The sequence below is a fragment of the Paramisgurnus dabryanus genome, chromosome 8 (assembly GCF_030506205.2).
Source record: "Paramisgurnus dabryanus chromosome 8, PD_genome_1.1, whole genome shotgun sequence".
NCBI lineage: Eukaryota > Metazoa > Chordata > Actinopteri > Cypriniformes > Cobitidae > Paramisgurnus > Paramisgurnus dabryanus.
Genome location: NC_133344.1, coordinates 24,588,571 through 24,614,133, shown reverse-complemented (window position 1 = coordinate 24,614,133; position 25,563 = coordinate 24,588,571). Strand labels below are relative to the sequence as shown.

General features: G+C 38.7%; 2 protein-coding genes across 2 annotated transcripts; one reads left to right on the top strand and one right to left on the bottom strand.

Annotated features, from left to right (window-relative positions):
- Positions 1 to 424: 424 nt before the first annotated feature.
- Positions 425 to 10,604, top strand: sae1 (SUMO1 activating enzyme subunit 1). Its single transcript, XM_065281165.2, has 9 exons — positions 425 to 675; positions 1,004 to 1,115; positions 1,204 to 1,377; positions 5,716 to 5,861; positions 5,941 to 6,040; positions 6,121 to 6,226; positions 7,285 to 7,429; positions 8,903 to 8,972; positions 10,366 to 10,604. The coding sequence occupies exons 1-9, from the start codon at positions 575 to 577 to the stop codon at positions 10,456 to 10,458; spliced, it is 1,047 nt and encodes a 348-aa protein (XP_065137237.1). The 5' UTR covers positions 425 to 574; the 3' UTR covers positions 10,459 to 10,604.
- Positions 10,605 to 15,582: 4,978 nt separating this feature from the next.
- bbc3 (BCL2 binding component 3) lies at positions 15,583 to 24,095 on the bottom strand. The gene is made up of 4 exons (XM_065281174.2): positions 23,815 to 24,095; positions 22,212 to 22,470; positions 19,805 to 19,998; positions 15,583 to 17,460 (listed from the first exon to the last, which is right to left on the bottom strand). Exons 2-4 carry the CDS (start codon positions 22,456 to 22,458, stop codon positions 17,359 to 17,361), a joined length of 543 nt encoding a protein of 180 aa, XP_065137246.1. The 5' UTR covers positions 22,459 to 22,470; positions 23,815 to 24,095; the 3' UTR covers positions 15,583 to 17,358.
- Between the last annotated feature and the right edge of the window lie 1,468 nt (positions 24,096 to 25,563).

The following is a 25,563-nucleotide window of genomic DNA, read 5'->3' as shown; positions in this document are numbered from 1 at the left end:
TTCTTGCATAGTTACCTAATATGCAATAAACACAGTTGTGTCACATTATTTAGGTATAACTTAAGGTAAGGTTTAGATAATGTGGGTAGGTGCACCATTCTTTTCAAATATCCAGTTAGTATAATCTAAATATATTTTAGTCTAATTGTTGCAATTAACTCCCACATGTCTCTCATAAAGAAAGTTTTGTAGAATGACCTGTGTATTATAAAACACAGAAGATTATGCGACATTTTTATGTAGCTTATTTAGCTCTATTTTAGGCCTTGTTGTGTAAAACACTTAAAGAAGATTGTAACATATTTGGCAGAGGAATAAATTCCCAAATACACTCGAGCAAAACAAACACAAATAGGCTATATCGGAATGCTTTTTTAAGGGAGTACGTCCATTGTTGTGCTGGAAGTGGCGCGTTCTCATAACGCATACGTCATCATTCTGCGCCGTTACGAGAATCATTAAGCGGCACTTCAATGCCATTGAATGGAGAGAGGGAATAATACAGTTTAGTCTAGAGTAGTAAATCCAACTTCTCAGGTTATTCCATATAGTTAAATAGAGGAAGTATTTAGAAATGATCGACACGATTGAAAAAGAGGACACTATTATCAGCGAGGAGGAGGCTGCTCAATATGATCGTCAGATTCGCCTCTGGGGTCTGGATGCTCAGAAACGGTTCGTGCACGTTTGTTTAATACACAATGAACATGACTAAATACACTTCTGTAAGTTTATGACTTTTTAATATTAATTTACCCTTAAGTAAAAAACAAAACAGATAGACCTCAAAAGGTTTTGAGATAATAAACTAATTGTTAAAGAGAAATATATAGGCTGTTAAAGAAGTACCAAAATAATACAAATTGATTAGTAATGCATTATTTAAATCAAATTAACAATCATACATTTTGTGGGAAACAAAGAATCTGTTTTTGGATCACTCAAATCTTTGATTTATTGGCAAGACGATCTTAATACACATCTATTAACGTTATATTTTCAGACTTAGAGGATCACGAGTACTTCTTGTTGGACTTCGGGGTCTTGGTGCAGAAGTTGCAAAAAACCTTATTTTGGCTGGAGTGAAAGGGCTGACTCTTCTGGATCATGAGCAGGTATCAAATACATTGACATAATTATATCACTCAGAATAGCATCTTAAATAGGTACATATCCAATAATCTCTTATTTTCTACTAATCAGGTGACAGAGGAGTCTAGACGAGCTCAGTTCCTCATCCCAGTGGATGCAGATGGACAGAACCAAGCTCAGGCCTCTCTGGAGAGAGCACAGTTCCTTAACCCAATGGTAGAGGTGAAGGCAGACACCGAACAAGTGGAAAACAAATCAGATGACTTTTTCTATCAGTTTGATGCGGTAAGTGCTGGAACAAGTCATTGTGTGAGGTGATCTGTAGAGTTGGCATGACTAAAGCATAAATAACACCATTACTACTAGTGGTTTTTATTATGTTTACATTTATGCATTTGACAGACGCTTTTATCTAAAGCAACTTATGGTGCATTCAAACGATACTTCTTTTATCAGTATGCATGCTCCCTGGGAATCGAACATATGACCTGTGTGTTGCTGATGCAATCGTCTGAGCTATAGGAATATGTTAATTTGTTAAGCTAATTATTTAATAACTGGTTATTATCTATAAAAAGACAAAAAGGTTTGATAATTAAAAAATATATTTTTGAGTCTTCATATTCCAAGCAGCAGAACCTAATTTGTTAGAAGTACACATAATGTAAAGACAATTTTATTGTATGCACACTATATAATGACACCAAATAGGAACAGATTTCCTGGAACGGCCAGTAGTGAAGTACCTTGGTTAAAGACACATAATGCTGGTCTATAATTGCTCCTTGATAGGTTTAAACCTGCAACTTTTACATTTACAACCCAGGTGTTTAAGAGCACATTCTGTAGTTTGTTAGCTCACATATTAGCATTCAGGTAATCGTTTTGCAAATTTGATTAGTCGTCTTGCCAGCTATCATACTACCTTGCAAGGCCACTGTACTGATCCAGTCTAAATTAAGTTAAAGGGATAGTTCACCCAAATATCAATATTCTGTCATCATTTACTCATACTTATGTTGTTTCAAACCTGTATGAGTTCCTTTAATTTTGTTGAAAACAAAAAAAGATACCTATTATTGAGTATTGACTTCCATGCTATTTGTTTTTCTTACTATGGAAATCAAAAGTGTGGTACCATCAACTGTGTGGTTACCATAATTTATCAAAATATATTCTTTTGTGTTCAACAGAATAAAGAAAATCATACAGGATTAGAACAACATGAGGGTGAGGAAATGATTTTTGGGTGAACTATCCCTTTAATACCACGTTAACCAAAGACCTTACTGCCATGTATGTAAGGGATAAGGAAATAAGTTCAATGTCCGGTGGATAGAGTAAGATCAGTGTTTCTCAAACTGTGGCCCGCGACCCGTGAGATGGTGCCAGGGGGCCCTCAGATTTATGTCATTTTATGAAATACATTAAGGCTACTAACCAACAGCACTACATTGTATGATTTATCCTGTTAACTTCAATATTGTTAATGTAAATCTTAATCTATCACGACAAACTATATATTGTTGGAAAGGTCTAAGAATGTAGTTTTCATATTTCAAAACCTTTTAGCAGTAATAATAATTCGGTGACTGTAACTTATTAATTTGTTACAAGTGTATGCAGCAAACCAACAAAAACCTTTTTTTTAAAATAATTTTATGTATAAAATATACTATATTGCATTATTTTTATTTATTAAAATACATTTTAACTGCTATAACAATTTTTTCTTATGTAATTTTACACCTCCAGACACCTCTGTAAAAAAATATAAAGTATCTACCTTAAAACAATACCAAAATTAGGCTTCTAGACCAAAAAAGTAAGACGTACTGTACATCACCTTTTCACCCCCACTCAAAAAGGGCTGTGCCAGGTAAAGGGTTAATATGTTTTGTTTTTTAATGTTAAGTTTTAGAATGTTTTATGTTATTTTCACACCATACACAAGGGGGCCGCATGCCGAAAAGTTTGAGAACCACTGAGTTTGATCATTTTCTTTTGTGCTTGTCATGTCCACTAGATGTCTCTATGCACATTTGATCAGTTCAATTTCGGTTGGTTATGTCCTTTTCTTTAGCTGTATTATTTTCCCTGACCTTACTGTGAACCCATCCGTTAGCAGATCTAGACACAGAGGCAAACTTTAGTTAGTTTGCTCTTTTCCAAGTTTACGTTCTTCCCAAACACTTGTTCTTTTGTCCAGGCTGTGTTTTGATAAAAATCGGGACTGCGTTGTTGGCTGTGGATGATGCAGTGAGCACACATGCATCGTTCAAAGCGCAGACAGGCAGTCTTTCATCTTCTGTCTGTCTGGGATCTGTCTGAAATGTCCCTCTGGGAGTGCTAGTGAGAGTTTAGGAGGAGGGGGCCGAGGTGGTGGGAGACCAAAATGAGGGAGGGGGTGTTTATAACATAGTCTATTCTCTTTCATCTTCCTCTCTTGATTTTTTTTTTTGAGAAGTGCAGAGGAAGCATTGTGTATGAGTGCCTTTGTCCTCTTATGTGTGCATGCGCTTTTTTTAGACAATTTCTTGTTTAGTTAAAAGAAAGTGAGCAACATCTGTATGCACATACTTATAAGGATTATTTCACTCAACAGGTAAAGGGTGCAACAGATCCAGAGCATTTATAGTGCTAGTATTGAGGGAATTCATTTTAATTATATTTTTTAAATTAAAGGAACAAATTTTATGAAAATATGCTAATTTTCCAGCTCCCCTAGAGTTAAACATTTGATTTGTACCTTTTTGGAATCTATTCAGCCGATCTCCCGGTCTGGTGGTATCACTTTTAGCATAGCTTAGCATAATCCATTGAATCTGATTAGACCATTAGCATCACGCTAAAAAATAACCAAAGAGTTTCAATATTTTTCCTATTTAAAACTTGACTCTTCTGTAGTTACATTGTGTACTAAGACAGACAGAAAATTTAAAGTTGCGATTTTCTAGGCAGATATGTTTAGGAACTATACTCTCATTCTGGCGTAATAATCAAGGACTTTGCTGCTGTAACATGGCTGCAGCAGGCGCAATGATATTACACAGCAGCCGAAAATAGTCCCCTTAGTATCTTTCAATGGCAGGGGACTATTTTCGGCACTGCGTAATATCATTGCGCCTCCTGCAGCCATGTTACGGCAATATCAAAAATATCAAGACATTTGTGAAGTTTTTGTTTCTCAGTTTGGTGGCTTAATGCATCCGTTTTGTCACATGGAGTTCTGGATGAATAGGTTGTACATTTTTAACATGCCTTTTATGTCAGTCAATGCTTTTTTATTGAACTTACTCGTGTAAGTTCCTACATTTACGTTTATGCATGTGGTATATGCTTTTATCCTTTACAAGTGCATTAAAAGCTATACATTTCATCATGTGTGTTCCCTTGGATCGAACACACAAACTTTTGCTCTGCTAACGCAAGTGTCAGTTCGGTCAGTAGTGTAGGCTTGGTTAGTAGTGTTTCATTATGGCAAGGTTTCTTCTTTGCATCCTCTAGAGGTCACTGCTTGATCAAGATGTGTGCTTTGTATGTGCCTGGCTGCCTTGAGGGATATAAAGCTCACAGGAAGGAAGAATGCATCAAAAAATAGTAAATGTCTCGCCACAGGTTCCAGATTTTTCCTCGCGTGACAGCAATGAAGGTGTGAGTTTCATTGCAGCAGCATTTTTAAGAAGTGTTGTTGATCATGAGATTACATAACTTTGTATCTCTATTGAAAGCCCTATTTAGATAATATGTTTACTGTGATAGTGACAGATAGTGTTCTGACATGAAAGTAAACAACCAATTCAATGGTAAACAAGTTAGCAGATAAAACGATAATGCAGCTGTCTATGAAGATCCACCCAGTTAACGCATCATGGCACTGTGTGTTCCATCAACATCTCAGACTTAAAGCAGGGAATTAATATGCCAAATGCTTATCTCAAACTCAAAATTGGGCGTGTAATGGCTTTGGGACCTTGGATAAGATGTGTCAGTGTTCTGGTAAATTGTCTGTCATTGCCAAACTTGGCTTCTGGTTGCATTCATCTAGATTGTGGTTTGTTATGAAAAACATTAAAGGGAACATATTATGCAAAATCCACTTATACAAGGCGTTTGGACATAAATGTGTGTGAACACAACCACCCTACAATGAAAACAATCCACCCTCCCTTTAACTTTTAATCCCATTAAACAAAATTAATGTGACGTCACAAAAACAAAGCCCCGCCCATTGCCACTGACTGACTGGTTAATTTTACCCAAAAGCTTTTCTAAATGTGTTTTTAGCACATTGTAGCGCTATTGCGGCTAGAGATACTATTGTCACAGACATTATTCACAGGAATCAGATCTATTTTTAATCTATTTTTAAGGGAGCTCATATGCGTTTACACATGAGACCAGCGCTTTTTTGCTCACACCCTAATAGGGGCATTTTGGACATGCTATAGCAAATTATATTTTGTTTATTTTGAGCTGAAACTTCACAGAGACATTCAAGCCACACATGAGGCTAATATTACATCTTGTAAAAATTGACATAATATGTGCCCTTTAAGCCATATTAAGCAGTGGTGAGACTTTGAAAACAACCACATATTAATGTATGTTTGTTTCTATCAGGTTTGCTTAACTGGATGCTCCAGAGACCTCATGGTGAGAGTAGACCAGTTGTGTGCCCCCAGAAACATCAAGGTCTTCTGTGGAGATGTATTTGGCTACCACGGATACATGTTTTCCAACCTTGGCCAGGAGCATCACTATGTAGAGTAAGTGAGGATCGGGGGTGTGAAACATGTTTGATTTTCACATCTTATAAATATTAATGGCTTCCTTTAACCTTGCCAGAGAGAAGCCCAAAGTGGTGAAAAGTTCTGATGAGGCTAATGATGGTCCGGAGGCAAAGAAAGCAAAGGTGGACCCCAATGAGACCACCATGGTGAAAAAGGTAGGCGTATTAAAGATTAATATGATTTATTTATTTTCTTTTAATGTTCTCAAGTGTTCACATTATGTTTCTTTATATAGACGGTGAGTTTTTGCTCTCTCAAAGACGCCCTGGAGGTTGACTGGACCACTGAGAAAGCCAAAAGCAATATGAAGCGCGTCCCCTCTGACTACTTCCTTCTGCAAGGTACAAACTTACTGTAAAAGACATTGCAGATTACATGCAACCCATAGCAAACAACATCAGATAAAAATTGTGGAAGCGTAGACATGTGTTATTAATCTGAGCACTTGTGATTAAATAACCAAAGATTAATATTAATAATAAACAACTGTTTTGGAGTCAAGCACACTTCAAATGTACTTGACAGCTATACAGAAACAATTAAGGAATTAGAGATATTTTACTTCCACCATGTTTCTGTACTAGTACACAGTTAACACGGGGAAGGCCAGTTGTTTTTCTGTGTAATTATAGACAACATCTCTCTTTATATTAATGCTCACCTGTTGTCTTCACAGAACGTAACTCATTTTCCATCACAGGCTGTCCATGGCCAGTCATGTGCAACGGCTCACAGACACAAAACATGCCACCTCCACACCAGTCTGTCATTATAACAGACTCAGACCGTTAGCGCTACCCCTCCCTCATCATCTACTATTACATTTATGGAAAAAATAACACTTCCTATTTATGCACTGAAGCAAGACTTTACATAAATGTTGCTGTGCTCAAAAATACCACACATAGGAAACGGTTCTTCCTCAAAAGCTGTTTGAACCGATGTCTTGACTATGTCTGATTTATTTGAGGTTTTATCGCCGCTGCGGTGGGACTAGTCTGATATTGCATCAATGATTCTTATTTCCAAACTCTCTGATGTTGTTCTGATAAAGCTTTCACAACCTGGTAAAAACTTTTAGATATGAAACTTGAAATTGCATCTGTATGTGTCAGAGCTAGTAAGATGAATATGAACGAGTGGGTGGGTGTTTCTTTGATGTACGTGTATGTGTACTATGCTGCCAGGTGGAAATGTGGTAGGCTGAAGTTCATTGTGCTGTAGCTGGTGGGCAGCTAAAAAGGGAAGTGATGTTTTGCAATGCCTCTTGGAAAAGAGCCTAGAGGGGCTGAGTGCTTTTTTACCTACCACACAAATCTTTAAATACATCCTCTTCCACTCTCAAACAGTTAAAATATGGAAAACCCCCTCTTTATCTATCGTTTGCTTCCTCTGACAGTGCTTTTGAAGTTTCGCACGGACAAAGGTCGCGATCCGCAGTCAGTCAGCTTCGCCGAAGACTCGCGCCTACTCCTGCAAATCCGTGACGATGTTCTTGAAACCATGGGTGTGAGCTTGCAGCTGCTTCCCAACACTTTTGTCAGGTACTTGTAGACCGAGCATTTAGTCTCTTTTAACATTTATCACGTTATTATCCAAGTACCAAACTAGATCTCCTAAATTGACTGAACAACTAATCAATTAATTGGTTGTATAGAAGTCCTGTAAAATTAGGATGGTTTTGGTTTACCTGATTCAACCGTATGTTCATTTGGGGTTATTATGAGGTGGGCATATCAGATGTGCTTTTGCTTTTGAAAGCAAAAACTGTATGCACTGAAACAGAATGGAAAGGTCTTCCATTGCTTTTAAAAAGTTTGCATTAGCTTTAAAAAAGTGTCATTTGATATGCTTAAAGGGGACATTTCACAAGACGTTTTTAAGATGTCAAATAAATCTTTGGTGTCCCCAAAGTATGTGAAGTTTTAGCTTAAAAATACCATATAGATCATTTATCTAATGTCAAAATTGCCACTTTGTAGGTTTGATCAAAAATGTGCTGTTTTTGGGTGTGTCCTTTATTATGCAAATGAGTTGATATCTGCACTAAATGGCAGAGCTGTGGTTGGATAGTGCTGATTAAGGGGCGGAATTATCCCCTTTTGACATCACAACGGGAGCCAGATTTTAATGACCTATTTTTTCACATGCTTGCAGAGAATGTTTTAGCAAAACTGTTACTGAGTTTTGGCAAAAGTTACTGGGTTGATCTTTTTCACATTTTCTAGGTTGACAGAAGCACTGGGGACCCAATTATAGCACTTAAACATGGAAAAAGTCAGATTTTTGTGATCCCTTTAAAAAAAATCTACTAAAAATATGTACCGTATTTTCCAGAATATAAGTCGCTTCGAAGTATAAGTTGCATAATTCAAAAATGCGTCATGAAGATGAAATAACATATGAGTCACAGTGGACTAAATGTTGCATTTATTTAGAAAATTATTTCACAAATCCAAGCCGAACGACAGACATTTAATCTGGAAATGCAAGTTATTCAACTAAACAATAGCACACAGAACAGCAGGCTGAATAGATGTCTGTACGTTAAAAGTAATATTATCAGTTTTTACTCAATAAAACATAGCATACAGAACATACCTGGAAGGTTTAATAGGTTAAATTAACAGAAGAAGCCAACAAGCATGAAGTTTGCATACTCGTCATTCCACATCACTGAATTCATTGAATTACATAAATACAGGAGCAGCCTAGAGCGGAGTCTCGCGGCTGTAGACGGCAATGGTTTCTCTTGCCTCATAAATGTCAAAATTAATTCATACTGACTTACAAGGCGCACCTGACTATAAGACGCAGCACCAGCCAAATTATGAAATAAAAACGCGACTTCTAGTCCGGAAAATACGGTACCTTTTTTAGAAATATTAAAAACCTTAAAACATAATGCAATGGCCAATCTCACTCATGACTAGTTAGTTGTTGGACAACTAGACTCATCCCAATTACTAAATTTGTCTTTTTTTTGTACTTAATCTCCTGACTTTTTTGTTCTTCAGTTACTGTTTCTCTGAGATGTCTCCAGTGTGTGCCGTAGTTGGCGGAGTTCTTGGACAAGAATTAGTCAAGGTGAGATCTATAATTTCATTCATTTGTGTTTGTAAAGTTGTTATTGTAGACTTTACAGTTCAACACTCAAATTAATTTCACTGTAAATTACAAAATATATTTGTAAAAAAAGAAACATTTCAGATTCAATACAATTAAAGGTGCTTGTGTGTAGATTTTGCAACCTCGGTCTCAGTTCAACGCTCACCCCTACCAGAAACACATATAGAAGCTATGCCACAGGACAAACATGTTGTCGTCTGAGACAACGTAGGGACGAAACACCCTCTGTGGAGCAGTTTGTCCATTTTAGGGGTTATGTAGAAATATGATAGTGACTTCCATGTAAGGGTACCCTCGGTGTAAGTAAATAAAAATGTCTCATTCTAAGATAATAAAAACAATACGGTTCATTATGTAAGGTCTTTATACACGACTGATAATATAGTTATGTATATTATATTGCAATTTCTGTCAATAGATTCTCCTAAAATGTACATACCTATGCACCTTTAAAGCCGATAAACATTTGGGGCATAATTTTGACTCATTCTTTTTCTAAATTGCAAAGCTTTTCATGTTTTGAACATGCATTAATTCTTTATCATTCTGTTCACCTCTCCATGTAACCTTTGATTCTGGTTCTCAACAAAGCCGAAAGTCCATATATATTCTCCTCAGTTACATGGCACTATAACTCACTTTCTGATGGCACAGTGAGTAGCGTATGGCAGCTGCCCTCTCCATCAGAATCTGGGCTAAATCCAAATCTTTTATCTGTTGTCATTGCATAAATGCCAAAAATGACGAGGTAATACTCTGGTCACTGATGAAATACGATGGCGACCGCATGAAATCTTTGCGTGTAACTCCGTAAACCGTATGAGATTAAGTAATTCAAAGCATTCTGGCGTAACAAGCGACTCTAAAGTGGATAATTACTCTCTGTGCCCAGGTTGTTGACTGAAAGAGGATATACTATTGTACAGTTCACTGAAAAACAAGGTATGCGTAAAATCGAGGTTGACGGAATGCAGAAAACGTCAATATCTGCCCTGAAGGGTGATGTCATAGCTCAGATTGGGATGTGATGGAGTCGTCTGAGGGTGGAGATCGTGGCTATGTGGGGTGATGAAGTGAACATCATGGTCTTGGGAGCGATGGCTGAGCAGGCCTTGAACCCACATGGAGGTGGAGTTAAGCCAGGCTGTCTCGCCATCTCCCTGCATGATGAAATAGGCTGAAATTCGCATATGGCTCTGTGCTCCTCGCTGCCCTGTGCATTCGGTCTGAATGTGCCTGATGTATTCAATCAAACCAGTTAATTAAAGCTTTATTAAAATTATACATCTGTGACAGCTAGGTCTGCGTAAGGTGGGATGCACGTTCTCATTTGTTTGTGTGTGTTTGACAGGCTTTGTCTCAGAGAGACGCTCCGCACAGGAACTTCTTCTTCTTCGATGGGCTGAAGGGCAGCGGGGTGGTGGACTTCTTTGGATCCAACTAAGTGGCCCCTGGAGAACGTGGAGAGCCGAGCACATGCGATGTGCGGGGCATTTGTGCTCTCGAAACACCACGGCGTGCCAGTGGCCGCAGGCATCAAAATCTGTCTTTAGACTGTACCTTTGCATAGCAGTATGCCACGTGCTAACTGATGCCAAAAGCAAGAAGAACATGTTGTTGAGCTTTTTCTGTAAACACATTTTTCACCAGGGTCTTGCGATTTCTACGTTTTGTATTAAAATAAAGACAATAAAAACTAAAAAAATTGGTTTATGTGTACGTTTGTAATAAATGTGATGCATGCAGGATCTGTTTGTGAAGGTCCCTATCTGTCTTCAAGCCAGCAACTTTAAATGGAATTTAAAATGAATAAGAAGATATCCAAAACTCCCGTGAGCAATTTATTTCAGAAATAAATATGCTCCCATCCCCAGAATGAAATAAGTTAGGTGCTTTTTTCTGATGCCTGTTATCTTTCTGAAATTGTACAGAAAGCCTGAGGCTTTGACTTGACGCATCTCGTCTAGTCAAGGATTTTTTCACAACTTTCATACGGGGAAGTTTTTTTTATCATCTTAGCCAAGATGTCATTTGCTGGACTGGTACTGCCGGGTTTATGACTCCGAGGCAAGTGGAAAATCATATGTTTTGATTGTTACGACTTTGCAAAAGGATAATTATCCTGCCGGTCCAGTTAGAGACGGCGAAATGCGTAAGTGAAGAGTTGATAAGCGATCGTCAAAACAGATGCTGGAGAACCTTACTTTAAACTGACGTCATCATTGGGTTTAACTTGTCATGTTTGTCACTTGCCTTACAATAGATGTGGACTTTAACGTCATCGTACATTGTTACACACTTATAGATATGCAAAATCAAGGGTTTAAATGGATAATATACTTGTTTATTATGTGACCATGCAGGATTAGAATCCGTATGACTCAGATGAGAGACCGGTCAGACTGGTTCAGTGGGTGATGTGGGAGTGGCAATAAATCTCATGTAACCGTTTATAAATTTGGTGGGGGTTTTGAGGTTTTAGGGAGAATGTTGACATTGGAAACAGTTTACTACCAATAGGCCTGACTTAGATTGTAGGTTTCAATCGATATGGAAAAGATTTTTTTTTACCAGTGCTGTGCTAATTATAACAAAACAGCTATGTTAAAGTTCACTAACACAACTCCCACAATTACAGGATGTTTCTCCCCCCACACGTGAGATCATGTGCATGGCATCAGATATGTGCTCGGCAGCGATATCCAGTGATCGGGGGATGATTAATGAGATGACTTATAACATAATTGAAAAGTAACATTGTCCTTGAAAAAAATGATGTGAAAATTAATTATAATACACATATAATAAGTGACCTAATAAAATTACTTAAAATAAAATAAAAATAAAATCTTAGATAGTGGGAAATGAAACAATGTAATGTGTAAAGGAGACCATGCACTGTCAGAAAAAATGGTCCCTAGCTGTCACTGGGGTGGTACACTCAAAAAGTAAACCTTTGCACTAGGGCTATGTATCGACAAGACTCTTACGATATGATACATATCACATTACTGTCGTTTGTGACGAAATGCAATACATTGGAATATTTCCCCTTTTAGGAATATGTCCTGTGTGCGAAAATGCCTTGTTGATGCTAGAGGTCAGAGGAGAATGGGCCGACTGATTCAAGCTGATAGAAGAGCAACTTTGACTGAAATAACCACTCATTACAACTGAGGTATGCAGCAAAGCATTTGTGAAGCCACAACACGGACAAACTTGAAGCGGACTACAACAGCAGAAGACCCCACCGGGTACCACTCATCTCCACTGCAAATAGGAAAAAAGTGCTACAATTTGCACAAGCTCACCAAAATTGGACAGTTGAAGACTGTCAGAGTCAGAATTTGGCGTAAATAGAATGAGAACATGGATCCATCATGCCTTGTTACCACTGTGCAGACTGGTGGTGGTGGTGTAATGGTGTGGGGGATGTTTTCTTGGCACACTTTAGGTCCCTTAGTGCCAATTGGGCATCGTTTAAATGCCACGGCCTACCTGAGCATTGTTTCTCATTGTCCATCCCTTTATGACCACCATGTACCCATCCTCTGATGGCTACTTCCAGCAGGATAATGCACCATGTCACAAAGCTTGAATCATTTCAAATTGGTTTCTTGAACATGACACTGAGTTCACTGTACTAAAATGGCCCCCACAGTCACCAGATCTCAACCCAATAGAGCATCTTTGGGATGTGGTGGAACAGAAGCTTCATGCCCTGGATGTGCATCCCACAAATCTCCATCAACTGCAAGATGCTATCCTATCAATATGGGCCAACATTTCTAAAAAATGCTTTCAGCACCTTGTTGAATCAATGCCACGTAGAATTAAGGCAGTTCTGATGGAGAAAGGGGCTCCAACACAGTATTAGTATGGTGCTCCTAATAATCCTTTAGGTGAGTGTATTAGGATTATACTTTATCTTTAAAGAGTAACTAAACCCCAAACCAACTTTTTTTAGTTAATGATCTGTAAGAATGACGCTTTATTAGTGCTGTTCATTGATTTTAGTACGTTTTTTGACATTTGGATATAAAGTGTTTCAATACTACAATATATGGTGTAAAAACGTCTGAGTGCTGCCCTCTTGAGGTTGAACGGTGGCTACTGCAGTTGAATTTTCCTATTGGATGTTGGGTCCAAGAAATGACTCGTGACGTAAGCAGGTTCAAGCTCACCACGCCCTTGTTACGATCTCACCACACACTTGATACGAGCTTAGTTCGTCCCCTCTATCTCCGTTGGGATCTGCCCACTTTTCTTGCATTTTTCAAATATTGCAGTGGGTGGAGTCAGCCTCTGACCAGGGGTTTAGTTACGCTTTAAGGAAAGCTGTCATTGAGAACACACCACCACCATATGTAAACCTTAGCAACAAAAAAAAGTGGTGCACCCATATGTTAGTACTTCCTTTAACTGTTTAATTCCAAAGATAAAAATGCTATCCAGTGGTCGGGATGTAAACTCCAAACCAAACAACTATGAATCTTGTATGATTATTATAAAAATTTACCACCATTTTTCGATTCAGCCAAACAAACCATGGCAATACTCAAGTGCAACAATATTTCCTTAAGGAGTCACATATAAGTATCTCTGGAGTATATATTGGTTCCAAAGACTGTAACTATGTCAATTTTAATGTATACACATCCGTACCTAAATGGGTACCGCTCTATTGACAGCTTGTGACCATTTTTTAACCATTATTTCTGAAAGTGTGACTAAGGAAGAACAGTTGCTCTTTCTTTAAATTTGGACACGTTTTCTCGTTTTAATGAAGCAACCTTCCTCTTATCCAGAAGGAACCTCCAAGGCGAGATGTTCTCACTCCTGAAATGATGTGTTGCTCCAAGCTATAAAATACATAAACATGTGATGGGATAAATAACAGCTCTCAGATGATTTACACAACTTTTTCTGACGCTCTCGCAAAGCCTGAATGGACCTGTATGATAACCGTTCTGGACAAAGATCACAGAAACACAATCTATCACATCTTGTTCTGATAGGCAACACTGTGTTCTCGAGATTGATCAGATATGCATATGAACAGTCCATTCTGTTTATTTATTGTATTGGTAGTCAGATCACCTTTTTACTGATAAGACTTTGGAACATCCATTCTTTGTTTTTGGAAATTGTCAGTTTAACATACGTATGAATTTAAAGGTCACATAACACGCACTGTTTCTGCTAATCTCATGTCAATCTTAAGTACCTATAGAGTAGTATTACATCATTCATTTAGTTTTATCAGATTTATAAAAGACAGATCAGCTACTTGCCCAGAAAAAATTAAAACCCCTAGAGGCGTACCACGGGCGGAGCGAGTCACGAGCGTAAATAGAATGCTCAAAACATCATCTCACTATCCATGGACAACTTATGATTCATGTCGTTTACATTATATGCACTTATGCACCAATTGCCAATAAAACACAGACATTTGATTTTGAGTTTAAATTACTGCCTGCGGTTGGAACCGCCCCATTTCAACAAAATACACCATTAATCAAACATACACACACAACTCCACTGCCACGGATAACAAACTATATGTTTCCATGATGCTGGGTTCATTGGGAAGCTGAACAATCTTAAATTTCCCTCACAAACAACAACGCACTTCTCTAGTGATGTGGATTTCAGGTCAGCTCTTGGTTGGTGTGTGTGTGCTATTTTGGTTAAAGTGCCCATATAAGGACTTCCACTGTACTTCCTGCACTGAAATTGCCCATAAAAAAATATACAAGAATGTTACGCATGAATCTCTCATGTTTGAATAACAATTTCTGAAGCTTTTTATGATTTATAAAGTGCATTTTACACATTGTAAAAAATTATTTACACATTGTAAAATAACATAATAAACTCAGATTTACAAGTCATTTCGCTATTATTTATCATGACTAGAGATAAGTTGTTATAACTTATAAAATATAGTTGAAATAAGTCTTGTAGCTACTCTTCTCTTGTCAAGCTTAATAATAGTAAGTTAAAGGTGGTGTGTGTAAAGTTTTACGGCATCTAGTGGTGAGATTAGGAATTGCAACCAACAGCTCACCCCTTAATTTAAAAATGCATATGGTAGCCGCCACAGAACAAACATCCCGTCGTCTGACTGAGACAACGTTTAATAATAAATAATAATATATTTCATTTATACAGTGCTCAAAGCGCTTTACATATGAAACTGGGATTCTTCTCAACCACTTTTCAACATAGGGATGAAACGTGCTCAGTAGAGCAGTTTGTCCCTTTAGGGCTACTGTAGAAACATGATGGCAACCATGGGTATTTCGAAGGTAATAAAACAATACAGTTCATCATGCAAGGTCTTATATACCACTGATAATATAGTTATGTATATTATATTGCATTTCTTTCAAGAGATCCTTCTATAAGTTACACAATGCACCTTTAATAGTAACTTTTTTGACATTTTGCCTGTTTAGCATGAGGAATCCAACTCTTTAACAGTGTTAATAAGTCAGAATGCATGAAATAGCTTTGGATGCCAAAACATAAGCAGGGATCACAAACGCTAATGTACTGTAATTCTCATATTTATTGAAAATGGTAAGGAAAAACAATACAAAATTCATATAGAAATTTTACATAGAAAAATTCATATGGCAAAAGTACAAAAAACCAGTCTTGACATGAACTTGAGAGTAGTGTGAATCTGACAGTACACATTAGGCCTTTACTTCAGCGATGGGCTGAATCAGAAAAGTAATAAGGCGGCCACAAGAAAAGTGGACCACGTTGATTTACACAGGAAGTCATGAGATAGGTAGCCACAGGTGAGACATCTTTGTTCCCACATTAATAAGCCATTGAAAACGCAAATGAGTGGTTGAAGGGATTCACAACCAAATGTTCAAAAGTGGTTTTTGAGGGAAGTGCTTAAAACACATAACAGTTTTATGTGTCTGTAAAGGCTGTCCAGTTAAAGGCCCCTGGAAAAAACTGTATCTCCAGACAACGGACAGCCATCACATTACTTTGAAACACATCTGTTCAAGTATGATGGACGTTTGGCTCAGGTTATAATTATTATTATTATTTATTTCCTTACATTAACCTCATCCATTTGTAGACAAATAAATTACAGCAGTAAAGTTGAGTGTCTTGTTGAGGGAAATGATGACAAATAAGTTATTAGAGATATTTGGTCCATACATTAATGCATATCTCCATGCTCTTTCAGTCCACCTGATCATTCCTAACATATTTAATTTGTCATCAAAATAACCAAATGTACAAATGGACATACAATTTAATTTATCCTGTGTTTCTCAACATTGAGAATTGAAAAAAGTACATCTAAAAAGTTGTTTCACAGATGCCACAGGACTTTGGATAATTTCAACCTAAATTTGCACATAGTCAGAAATCCACTGGATTCAAGAAAAGTAGTTGCTTTCCAGTGTTGGTCCAAAATAATGGAAGAACGCAACGAACTGTTCTTACCGCTCCGAAATGAAAAAAAAAAGAAACATAAAAATAAGTACTTTAAGGACATTTCATCAAAATATACACACATGAGAAAAAAAACTCCCAAATCCTTCTATCGTTTTTTGCAAAATATGTACACGTGTAATCCATACAAATATTAACACTGCTATCCAGCCATTTCAACAACTAGTGGTCTGGCTTTATCACTCCATTGCCTCCATTGGAGGTGACCAATCTCAGAATTAAGTGGCAAATTTGTGTCCCGAAGTGTAGATTTAGGTGGGGGGGGGCAACAGGGCACCTGCACACTACCCGCTGATGGCTTTAATAATTGAAGGGCTCATGGAAGGGTGTTAGCAAGGCACAATACAGCTGTGCTCCATTAACATAGCATGTGCGCATTCCATTATCTTAATAGTCTTGATCATTATCACCCGTTTCCCATTAATGCTATGCGGGCACGTGCGCTGCGCCACTGGTGACTGATAGTGCGGCGCAATTATTGCTCCTGTAAGGCAGCTGAGACAAAACCCATGACAGATAAAGCACTTCTGGGCCCAAGGCGCTACACTGATCTAATCAATCTCCTTTCTCGAGAGCAACCCGACTTAATGTAACCTTCGAGTCGAAGATGCAAAGGAGTACCTAATAGTTGTGCTTCACACACCACCTACTGACATCTATACCGGGACACACACTTCAGTCGCTACTGTATGCTACATTGGGAAACGATAGGAAACAAACTAGACCCAAACAAAAATAAAACATAGAAAGAAAGATATCTGATCCTGCAGAAAAATCCCAGAGCAGAAACAGTTTGTAAGTGGTCAGCAGGAGAGCGCCCGCACTCTTCCTGAGACTCGAACCCGTCTGTTTATCTCAGCCCGTGCTGGTACAAAGCATTGATGGTGTCGGCAACAAAGGCGACGAGTCCGTGGTACAGCCCCCTCCAGTTCTGCCAGCGTGGGGCGGCGTTCTGAAACACAGAGATGAAATAGGATCACCAAATAATCATGCGTGCTGCATGCAATAAACAAGGAAACATTCAAAGTATAGCTTGTTTTGGAAAACTGTATCCAACTGTGACCAGCTGTCTCTCCTTTACTAGGTGGAAAGTGAACTTTCCTTCATGGTATTTGCTTTTTCCACTCTCCTGTCCCCTTTTCTCACTAACAGGATTGCTGGCGCTGAGAAACAAATCTGATGGTATGTCACGTCATGCATGTGGGACATTATCAAGGTTTATGTTAGCATAGAGGTGTACGTGTGTACACATAGGCACAGGGCGGGGTGAGGCAGTCCCAGACAGACAATGTCTGCAAAGTTGAGTCAGGAGAGGCAGCACATTACTCTCAACAGCTGCTATGAGTCATCCTCTAAAAATAAGCTCTCATTTGGGGGGGGGGGTGAAGTACGATAGAGAAAGAGAAATAAGGGAGTTACAGTGAAAGAATGAGAAACAGATAAGGTGCACGATGGGAAATATGGATGTGATATTGAAGAGACGAAGGTCAGGGTTCCCTAGTGATTATTTCTGTTGATGAGTCATTTGTTAATGTTTAAAGGAAAACACCACAGTTTTTTAATATTTTACTATGTTCTTACCTCAACTTAGATGAATTAATACATACCTATCTTTCTTCAATGCGTGCACTTTTAATCTTCGTATTCAAGCGTTTCGTGAATGTGTTAGCAGCATTTAGCCTAGCCCCATTCATTCCTATGGCTCCAAATAAAAGTTTTATTTTGTGCCACCATACTTACTCGTGTAACTACTCATTTTAAATATGGAAAATATGGAAGTGTTTGGTGGCTTCTAAAGTCATCCCTGTTTGGATCCTAAGGAATGAATGGGGCTAGGCTAAATGCTAACACATTCAAAAGCCGCTGTACAAAGATGAAGTGCACCCATTGAAAAATATAGGTATGTATTAATTCATCTGAGTTGAGGTAAGAACATAGTAAAATATTGAAAAAGGTGGTGTTTTCCTTTAAAAATAAAACTATTTTTTATCTATATTTTTTATATTATATTATCCAGATATAATTAAAAACAAATACATTCTTAATAATGATAAAGAAAAAATTATTATTCCTTACTCAGTATTTAATTTCATATGTGCATAAAAAGTGCAAACAAACCATGAACTACAACAGTGACCAAGTGAAATTTATTAGACAACTAAAGGTCCAAGCAGAAGTGACTGATAAGAAATATGGGAAGCTCTGTGGTCCACCAGGCTCACGGGTCCATGGTGCCAGACGACTGCTATCAGACACAAGAACCTTCATACTGTTTAAATCACACTGAGCTTCTGTTGCTCGCTAGTGTTTAGGGAAGTCCCTGCCCTGTCTACTACAGTCTCCACGCAAACAAAGTTGCATCCAATAAAAACACAACGGTATCAAAGTTGGGCAGTGTCACACGAAAGGTCACAGACTTTCGACGCGTGACCTCGTCGGCAGCTGCCTGCACCAGACATGCTGACTTTTATTACAGTACGTGTGTTGGCACAGGTGTGCGCCGGCATGTGTTTGTGTGCGTCTGCGAGAGAAACTGGGACAAATGTAAAAAAGTCATCGGCGTCTCATGCAAATGCTTGATGAGAAAAGATTAGGATTGAGGGCACTTAAAAGTACAAGCAGGTACACAAAGTCCATGTTGTAATGGGAAAAACATCACAAATGAGACGTCTCAGTTGTATCACCTAGTAAGTTAAATAAAGTGCTGCTAAAAATCCTTCTTTTCTAAAAGAAATCTCAAGGTCTCAATTTAAAAGTGAAATATAATTTCTACTACTCTTCATCAATTTTATGAGAAACATTAAAGTTGATATTTATAGAAACCTCACTTTGAACGCGATCAAGTCTAATAAAATTTCCACGGGTACTAGTGTAGGCTGGAAAAACGCATACTGAAGGAAAGTAATGACGTCATGTGTGTTTGTCTGAGGAGAGGAGGGGAGGTGGGTTTTGGCGGAGGGGGAGGGGAGATTCGCCTCTCTGTTTACTCCCGACTAAAACTCCTCACGCTATACAACAGGGATACCGAGCGAGTGCACGCGAAAGAGAGATAGAGGGAGGGAGGAGAGGTTATTAAGTTCAGCCACAACTGGAAACTCGACTCCCGCCACAAAACTCACTACGGGCTTGTGAATATCATATCGATCCGTTTACCAGTAGACCCACTGGAGGGTAGATCTGTGCACACTCCCTTATTAACAAACAGAGATGGTGTACGTGCCCACTGTATTTACTTTATCATACTAATAATGATGCCCAGGCTTATTTAAACTACACTAGACAAACACGATCCTTACCCTTTGAAGAAAAACCATGTTCATTTGGTCTCCTATGGTCCTCAGCTGTATGGCCACCCTCGTTACTGCTCGCTCCTCCAGTCGGGGATTGTCCTCACCGGCAGAGTCCTCTGAGGAGCTCTGGTTGTCCGATAGTAGTAGGTCGGGCATGGGTAAATGGCTTTCACTCGGGCTGAAGACTTCTTGTTGTGTACCTGGGATGAGAGAAATTATTATTATCAAGTGCTTAAAACTAATTTTGTTATTGTGTGAATGTGACACAACCTGTGGCTCGTTTTGAGAATAATGACTTATTAAAGACTTGTTTAATCAAACTTCATATTATGTGCTACTCTTTATTACTATACACAAATTCTTTAAAGTTACTGCTTTTGAGTAAAAAGCCACTGATGTTATGTTAACAACGTGTTTATAACAATGTAAATACACGGCGATGGGATTCTTTACGGTCACTTGCAATCAATTGTGTTATTCAAACAACCATAACGCACACACAGACATGCAATGTAGTGAGTAATCCAAACCAAACATGGTTTCAGCAGAGATTACAATAGCAGTTGGATTTTATAAACAACCTAACGCCTTTATTTGCTCAAGTATGCTAAGCACTTAATGTGACGTCAAATATCACACCGAGCAATAAGGTCTGTTTATATCATGGTCATATACTGTATGTAAGCACTGGGTGTTTTAAATGCGACCCGCCTGTGAAACCCTAATTTTGAGATTAGGAGCATCAAAGTTTTTTAGATATCAGGGTTATATTTTCATTAAATGCCCTTCCTTTACATTATGTAAGATGATTTTATGTAGAAAACAAAAACAATTCATGTTAAAGGGCCCCTAACCTAGGTGTTTTCCACAATATAAAAATAGTCTCTGGTATTCCGGGAATGTGTTGTAAAGTTTCAGCTCAAAATACACCACAGATCTTTCATTATACGATGTTACATGAAAATGTAATCAATGTGACATCACATTGATAGGGAATCCCCAACAGCCTGTTTTGTGTGACTGTTGCGGTTTAAGAAGAATAGATGGATTTGTATAATAACAGGATATTTTTACACACACACACTGGCGACTGATTTTTTGATAGAAACACATTAAAAAGTGCATTTTTTAGGTTAGGGAGGCATTTTTAAGGTAGTGTGGCTACCATTTGTTTGTTTGCAGGAGGAAAGAGATTATATATCAACTCTAAAGGGGAGCTCAAGTTCATGGTTATAATGCCCTCCCTCAAAACTGTCATGTTTAACTTTTAACCACTTAAGCCATGAAGTGTACTAACCTTCTGTGATGCCTAACAACCAAATGACCCAATTCAACAACTTGAGTAGTGAACAGACTTAAGAGTTTATTCTTGAAATCCCAATGCCCACCTGTCACACTTGCTACCTCCCTTAAAAGTATACCATCATCAGTTATAGTGGTTATATCAAGTATCTGTTAGTCAAAATAGCGTATTTTATCTCTGTTGTGGCCGTTTCACTATTCAAAATTAATTACGTTTGCATGTAATTGTTGGCGCCAGTATGTTTTTTTTTAAGTATTTGGCAGGCGCTTCATCCAAAGGGATTTTTTTCTAGTGCAATATACATATTTACATACAGTGCTTGCAGTGGGAATGCTAATGCAATCCTGTACCAGCTGATATTGAAACACTTGGTCATTTTATCAAATGCATGATACAACAATATTGTGATTTTCTTACATCACTACTTAATATGTCTAAACATGCACCAGAAATGCATATTTTGGGATAGATACAGGAATTCTTTTCCCGCTTTCCCACAACATGAGTACAAGTAATAGCCTCTATCCAGGGATTAGTGCCCGCTGATCCTCGGTGCAGGTGACTTGAGAGAGCTAGAGAGTGCTGCGATCTGGCTTGTTGCCAGGGTAACTGCAAGCCGGTGCAGGCTGAGATGAAATCCAGCCATTGGTGGACAGGAATGAGGGGTGGGCTGGGATAGGGTGGGCAGCTGGGGGAAAAGGAGGGACAGGAGGCAGGCTATCAGGTAGTGAGGAAATCCTTAAAAATGACCGGCAGGGACAGATAAGGTTAACCGATAGCTCGAGTGAGGTTAAAAACACGAGGAATGTAGAATGGGACCGCAACACTCAATTCCTTCTGACAGGCTGCCATTGTGGAGCGAGTGGCGGTTGACAAGAAGCCAAAAGCAGAGAACAAGCCTAAACATGCCTAAGCAAGAGCACACTGACAAGGGAGGGGCGGTGGAGGGAGGGAGGGGTGTTTGCTGGGGACTTCCTGGTGCATGTTATTAACCCTTAAGTCAAAGTCAGTGATTGTGAAGCGCATTTAAATATTTGATGCTAATTGTTGCTTTTCAACCACACACTGTCATAAAAAATTTACTTGGACGTGTAAAGACCGTGCCCGTACCTGTATTTTCCCTGAGTGGAGTGTCCTGTTGCCGGACACTGTCCGAGCTGAAGGCATCTTGTGTGGGGATGTGGGATAGGGGTGCGGAGACAGTGCTGGTCTGAGTAGCGATGGTACAGTGCCGGTGGCAGGACTGAATGACGCCGCCACTCGACCATGTGTCCTGGCGAAGCACCTCCATCCTGCAGCTCTGTGGTGCTCCAGGGTTGCGGTCGTCTACCCTGCTTTCCATCTCTGGTCGGGCCATACCAGACACAACCTTAGATTGGAAAAGGCAGAAAAATGCTGTAGAAAACATATGACCTGGACATAGCGTGCAACCTACCACAAATGAAGCAGGACATAACACTGCATCATATACAACTTATCACGTGTTTGCAAGAACATGTATTCAGTAGGGAGACTCAGAGTACTCCCCCCTCTTTAACTGGGATAGATGTACTAGTTGAGAGTAAGGTGATGGGTTGGATGAGGGATGCTACAAAAACTGTCACTGGACAGAGGTAAGGGACGGCTACATATATAGCCTCTCAGCTGATTGGTTGGATTACGTAATTATGCTCTTCTTGGAGTAAGTTAAGCTTTAAAACCGAGCTAAAATAGTTTAGCTAAATAAATTGATGCATTTGGGTGACAATGACTTACAGTGCATTTCTCAAACATTTCTTATATCGGTATGTGTGCTTCCTGGGATTAAACCCATGACATTTAAACGACATGACTACTCTCTTGTTGAGAGCCACAGACTTTCGAGTGCGTTTGATGAAAAACATAATAATCATATAATTGGCTTAAACACGGCATAATACACCATTAACTAATATAATACCTGTACAACAGTAACGTTACTTTTGGATTTTATTCATTGTAAATCATCCCAAGCGATATATTTTATGTCTGACCCAGCAACCTATATTCAGAGTGTCCACGAGATGGCAGAAACTACACTACCTCGTGCTCAGTGATGTTTGTAAACAAATCCGTGCACGCGATGTTTTACACACACTGTTCACGCGCTCTTTAAAATTTCTCCCGCGTTTAGCACAGTCTTTCACATTAAAATACTTTTAAAGACCCTCATTCCACTGGAATCAACATGACATTTTCCCTATTGCGACACTGACTGAGATTTTACCCATTTATCTGTTGGTAAAAAAGTGTTTGGTGGAAATTAAGAAGCGACGGAAAAGTGTCACATATAAAAAAACTGGTGACACACAGTGAGGTGAGGATCTGAAGAGAAGGATGATGATTTTGGAAACTGATAATTCTTTGATATACATCACAGTTATGTGTCAATAAATGCTGTGGACTATTTTTCCACGTTTACTCTACTAATATCCCAGCATGTTATGAAATAGAAAATTGTTTAAATGTAAATGCTTTCAATTTCACATTGTGATCGCGTGAAACGGAATATTTTAATGCTAGCATTATATTAGTGGGTCACTAAATATTCCGTTCATCCCCTTAAAAAACAGAGACACTTTTTAATTTCTGACTGGACACATGTCACGTTAAATAGACACTGTGCCACATGTCATTAACCGATGCCTAGTATGTAAGAAAAAATAATGAAAGTAAATACTACATTCACGCTTACCTTTAAAGAGTGTTGTTTTTAAGTCAGTAGGTAAGTAGTTCCAGGGTTAAACTAGTCCTGCAGTTATTTCTGATACAAGTCGTTCTTCAAAAACACCAGTTGGTGGGATGTCCGTGCATGTCCAAAAATGTAATTGTATTCCGGTTGTCTTTGGTCGTTTACTCGCGTTTACTCACTAAATCCATTGATGGCTTGCCGCTGTGTTCTTGAGTCTTGCGGTTAGATCGCGATTTATGACTTCAGCTGAGCCGCACGGTGATAATGACAGCAAGTTGAGCTCACTCCCGCGACCCTCTCGTGCTGGCCACGCCCTCTGTGTGTTGCTCATAACAAGTCCTGACATGCTCATCATCAGGGGCGTGGCTAGAGTCAAAGTGGACAGACACACATGGACCAGTCAAAACAAGGATCCATCATTTACCCGCCCAGTGTTATTTGTTTACCTGCTGTATTGAAGGACATAGGCGATGTTTCGCCTTTGACGCCCTGTCAAAGAGCAACTTAAGTTCAAGTTGATTTGGATGCAAGAATTATGGGATGCAAATGTTCACAATGTGTTGATATACAGCGTACACCCGATGTATGGAAACACATGTGCACAAAGATAAAGGCATTCATTCATATTAAGCACACACTGATGAACGATATCCAGTCCAGAACAATATAAAATTCAGACATCTCTACGCATTATATTTCTTTTTCGTTTCTGTTCATGTAAAAGCCGTTTGTTTCCACTGATAAAACGTTTAGACCTTTAAATAGTAAGCTTTTTATATTTATAAAAAAATATATTTATGCATTTGGCAGACAATTTTATCCAAAAGCAACCTAAAGTGCATTGGAGCTATACATTTCTACCAGTATGTGCGTTCCCGGGCTGTTGCTCAAACCTTTAAACTTTGCGTTGCAAGCACCTGCCACCTACCACCTGCATGAAACACATTAACTTATTTTTAGAAACGTCTCTGATAAAATTAATTTTGACTCTTAACGCAAATAGCCTATTATAAAAATGTATTGCATGCAATGCAATGCACGTGACTGTGGTGTGCACAGTGATAAATATATATTTTAAACAGAAAAAAGCTCTTAAGAATCACATGAACAGGTCACAAACCATAGGTATATGCTTCTCGAATAACAAATATCTTGGTCTCTCATTCTTCAACATTAAACAATCGGTTATTATGGATGTCAGTGCTTTTAACTAACATGAGGGAGATAAGCTTTATCTTTTTAATGATACTAATTGGGAGTTCCCCTCTTGCATCCCCTTTGACCTCTGTTGGGTATCTTCCGTCTGCTTCTATTGTTTATATGCAGATCCGATGCAGGATGGAGGAGCGTGCTGTAGTTTATTTGCTGACTTCGACCCCACGGCAGATGAGGGACTCCCACTGTGTATAGTAGGGAAATCCCCACGCATGTACATGTCTGGGCATACAGCCCCACGCACACTGCTGTGAGATGGCACACACACATCCTGTCTGTGTGTTAAATGCATCCTCTCAGTGTTAAATGCTTAGCTGTAACATTGCACCACCACGTACACCTTCAGAAAAAGTGTACAAAAGCTGAAACGGGGACTGTACCATTTCTAATTGGCCTATATGAGAATTTAGTTCATTTGGTACCATCTATGCAACTTTGAGGTGCTAATATGCACTCAGGTGTACTTTTTGAAAGGTAACTGCCCCAGTGACAGCTTTGGTACTTTTTTCTGAACGTGTACATGCAATGAATTCCCTC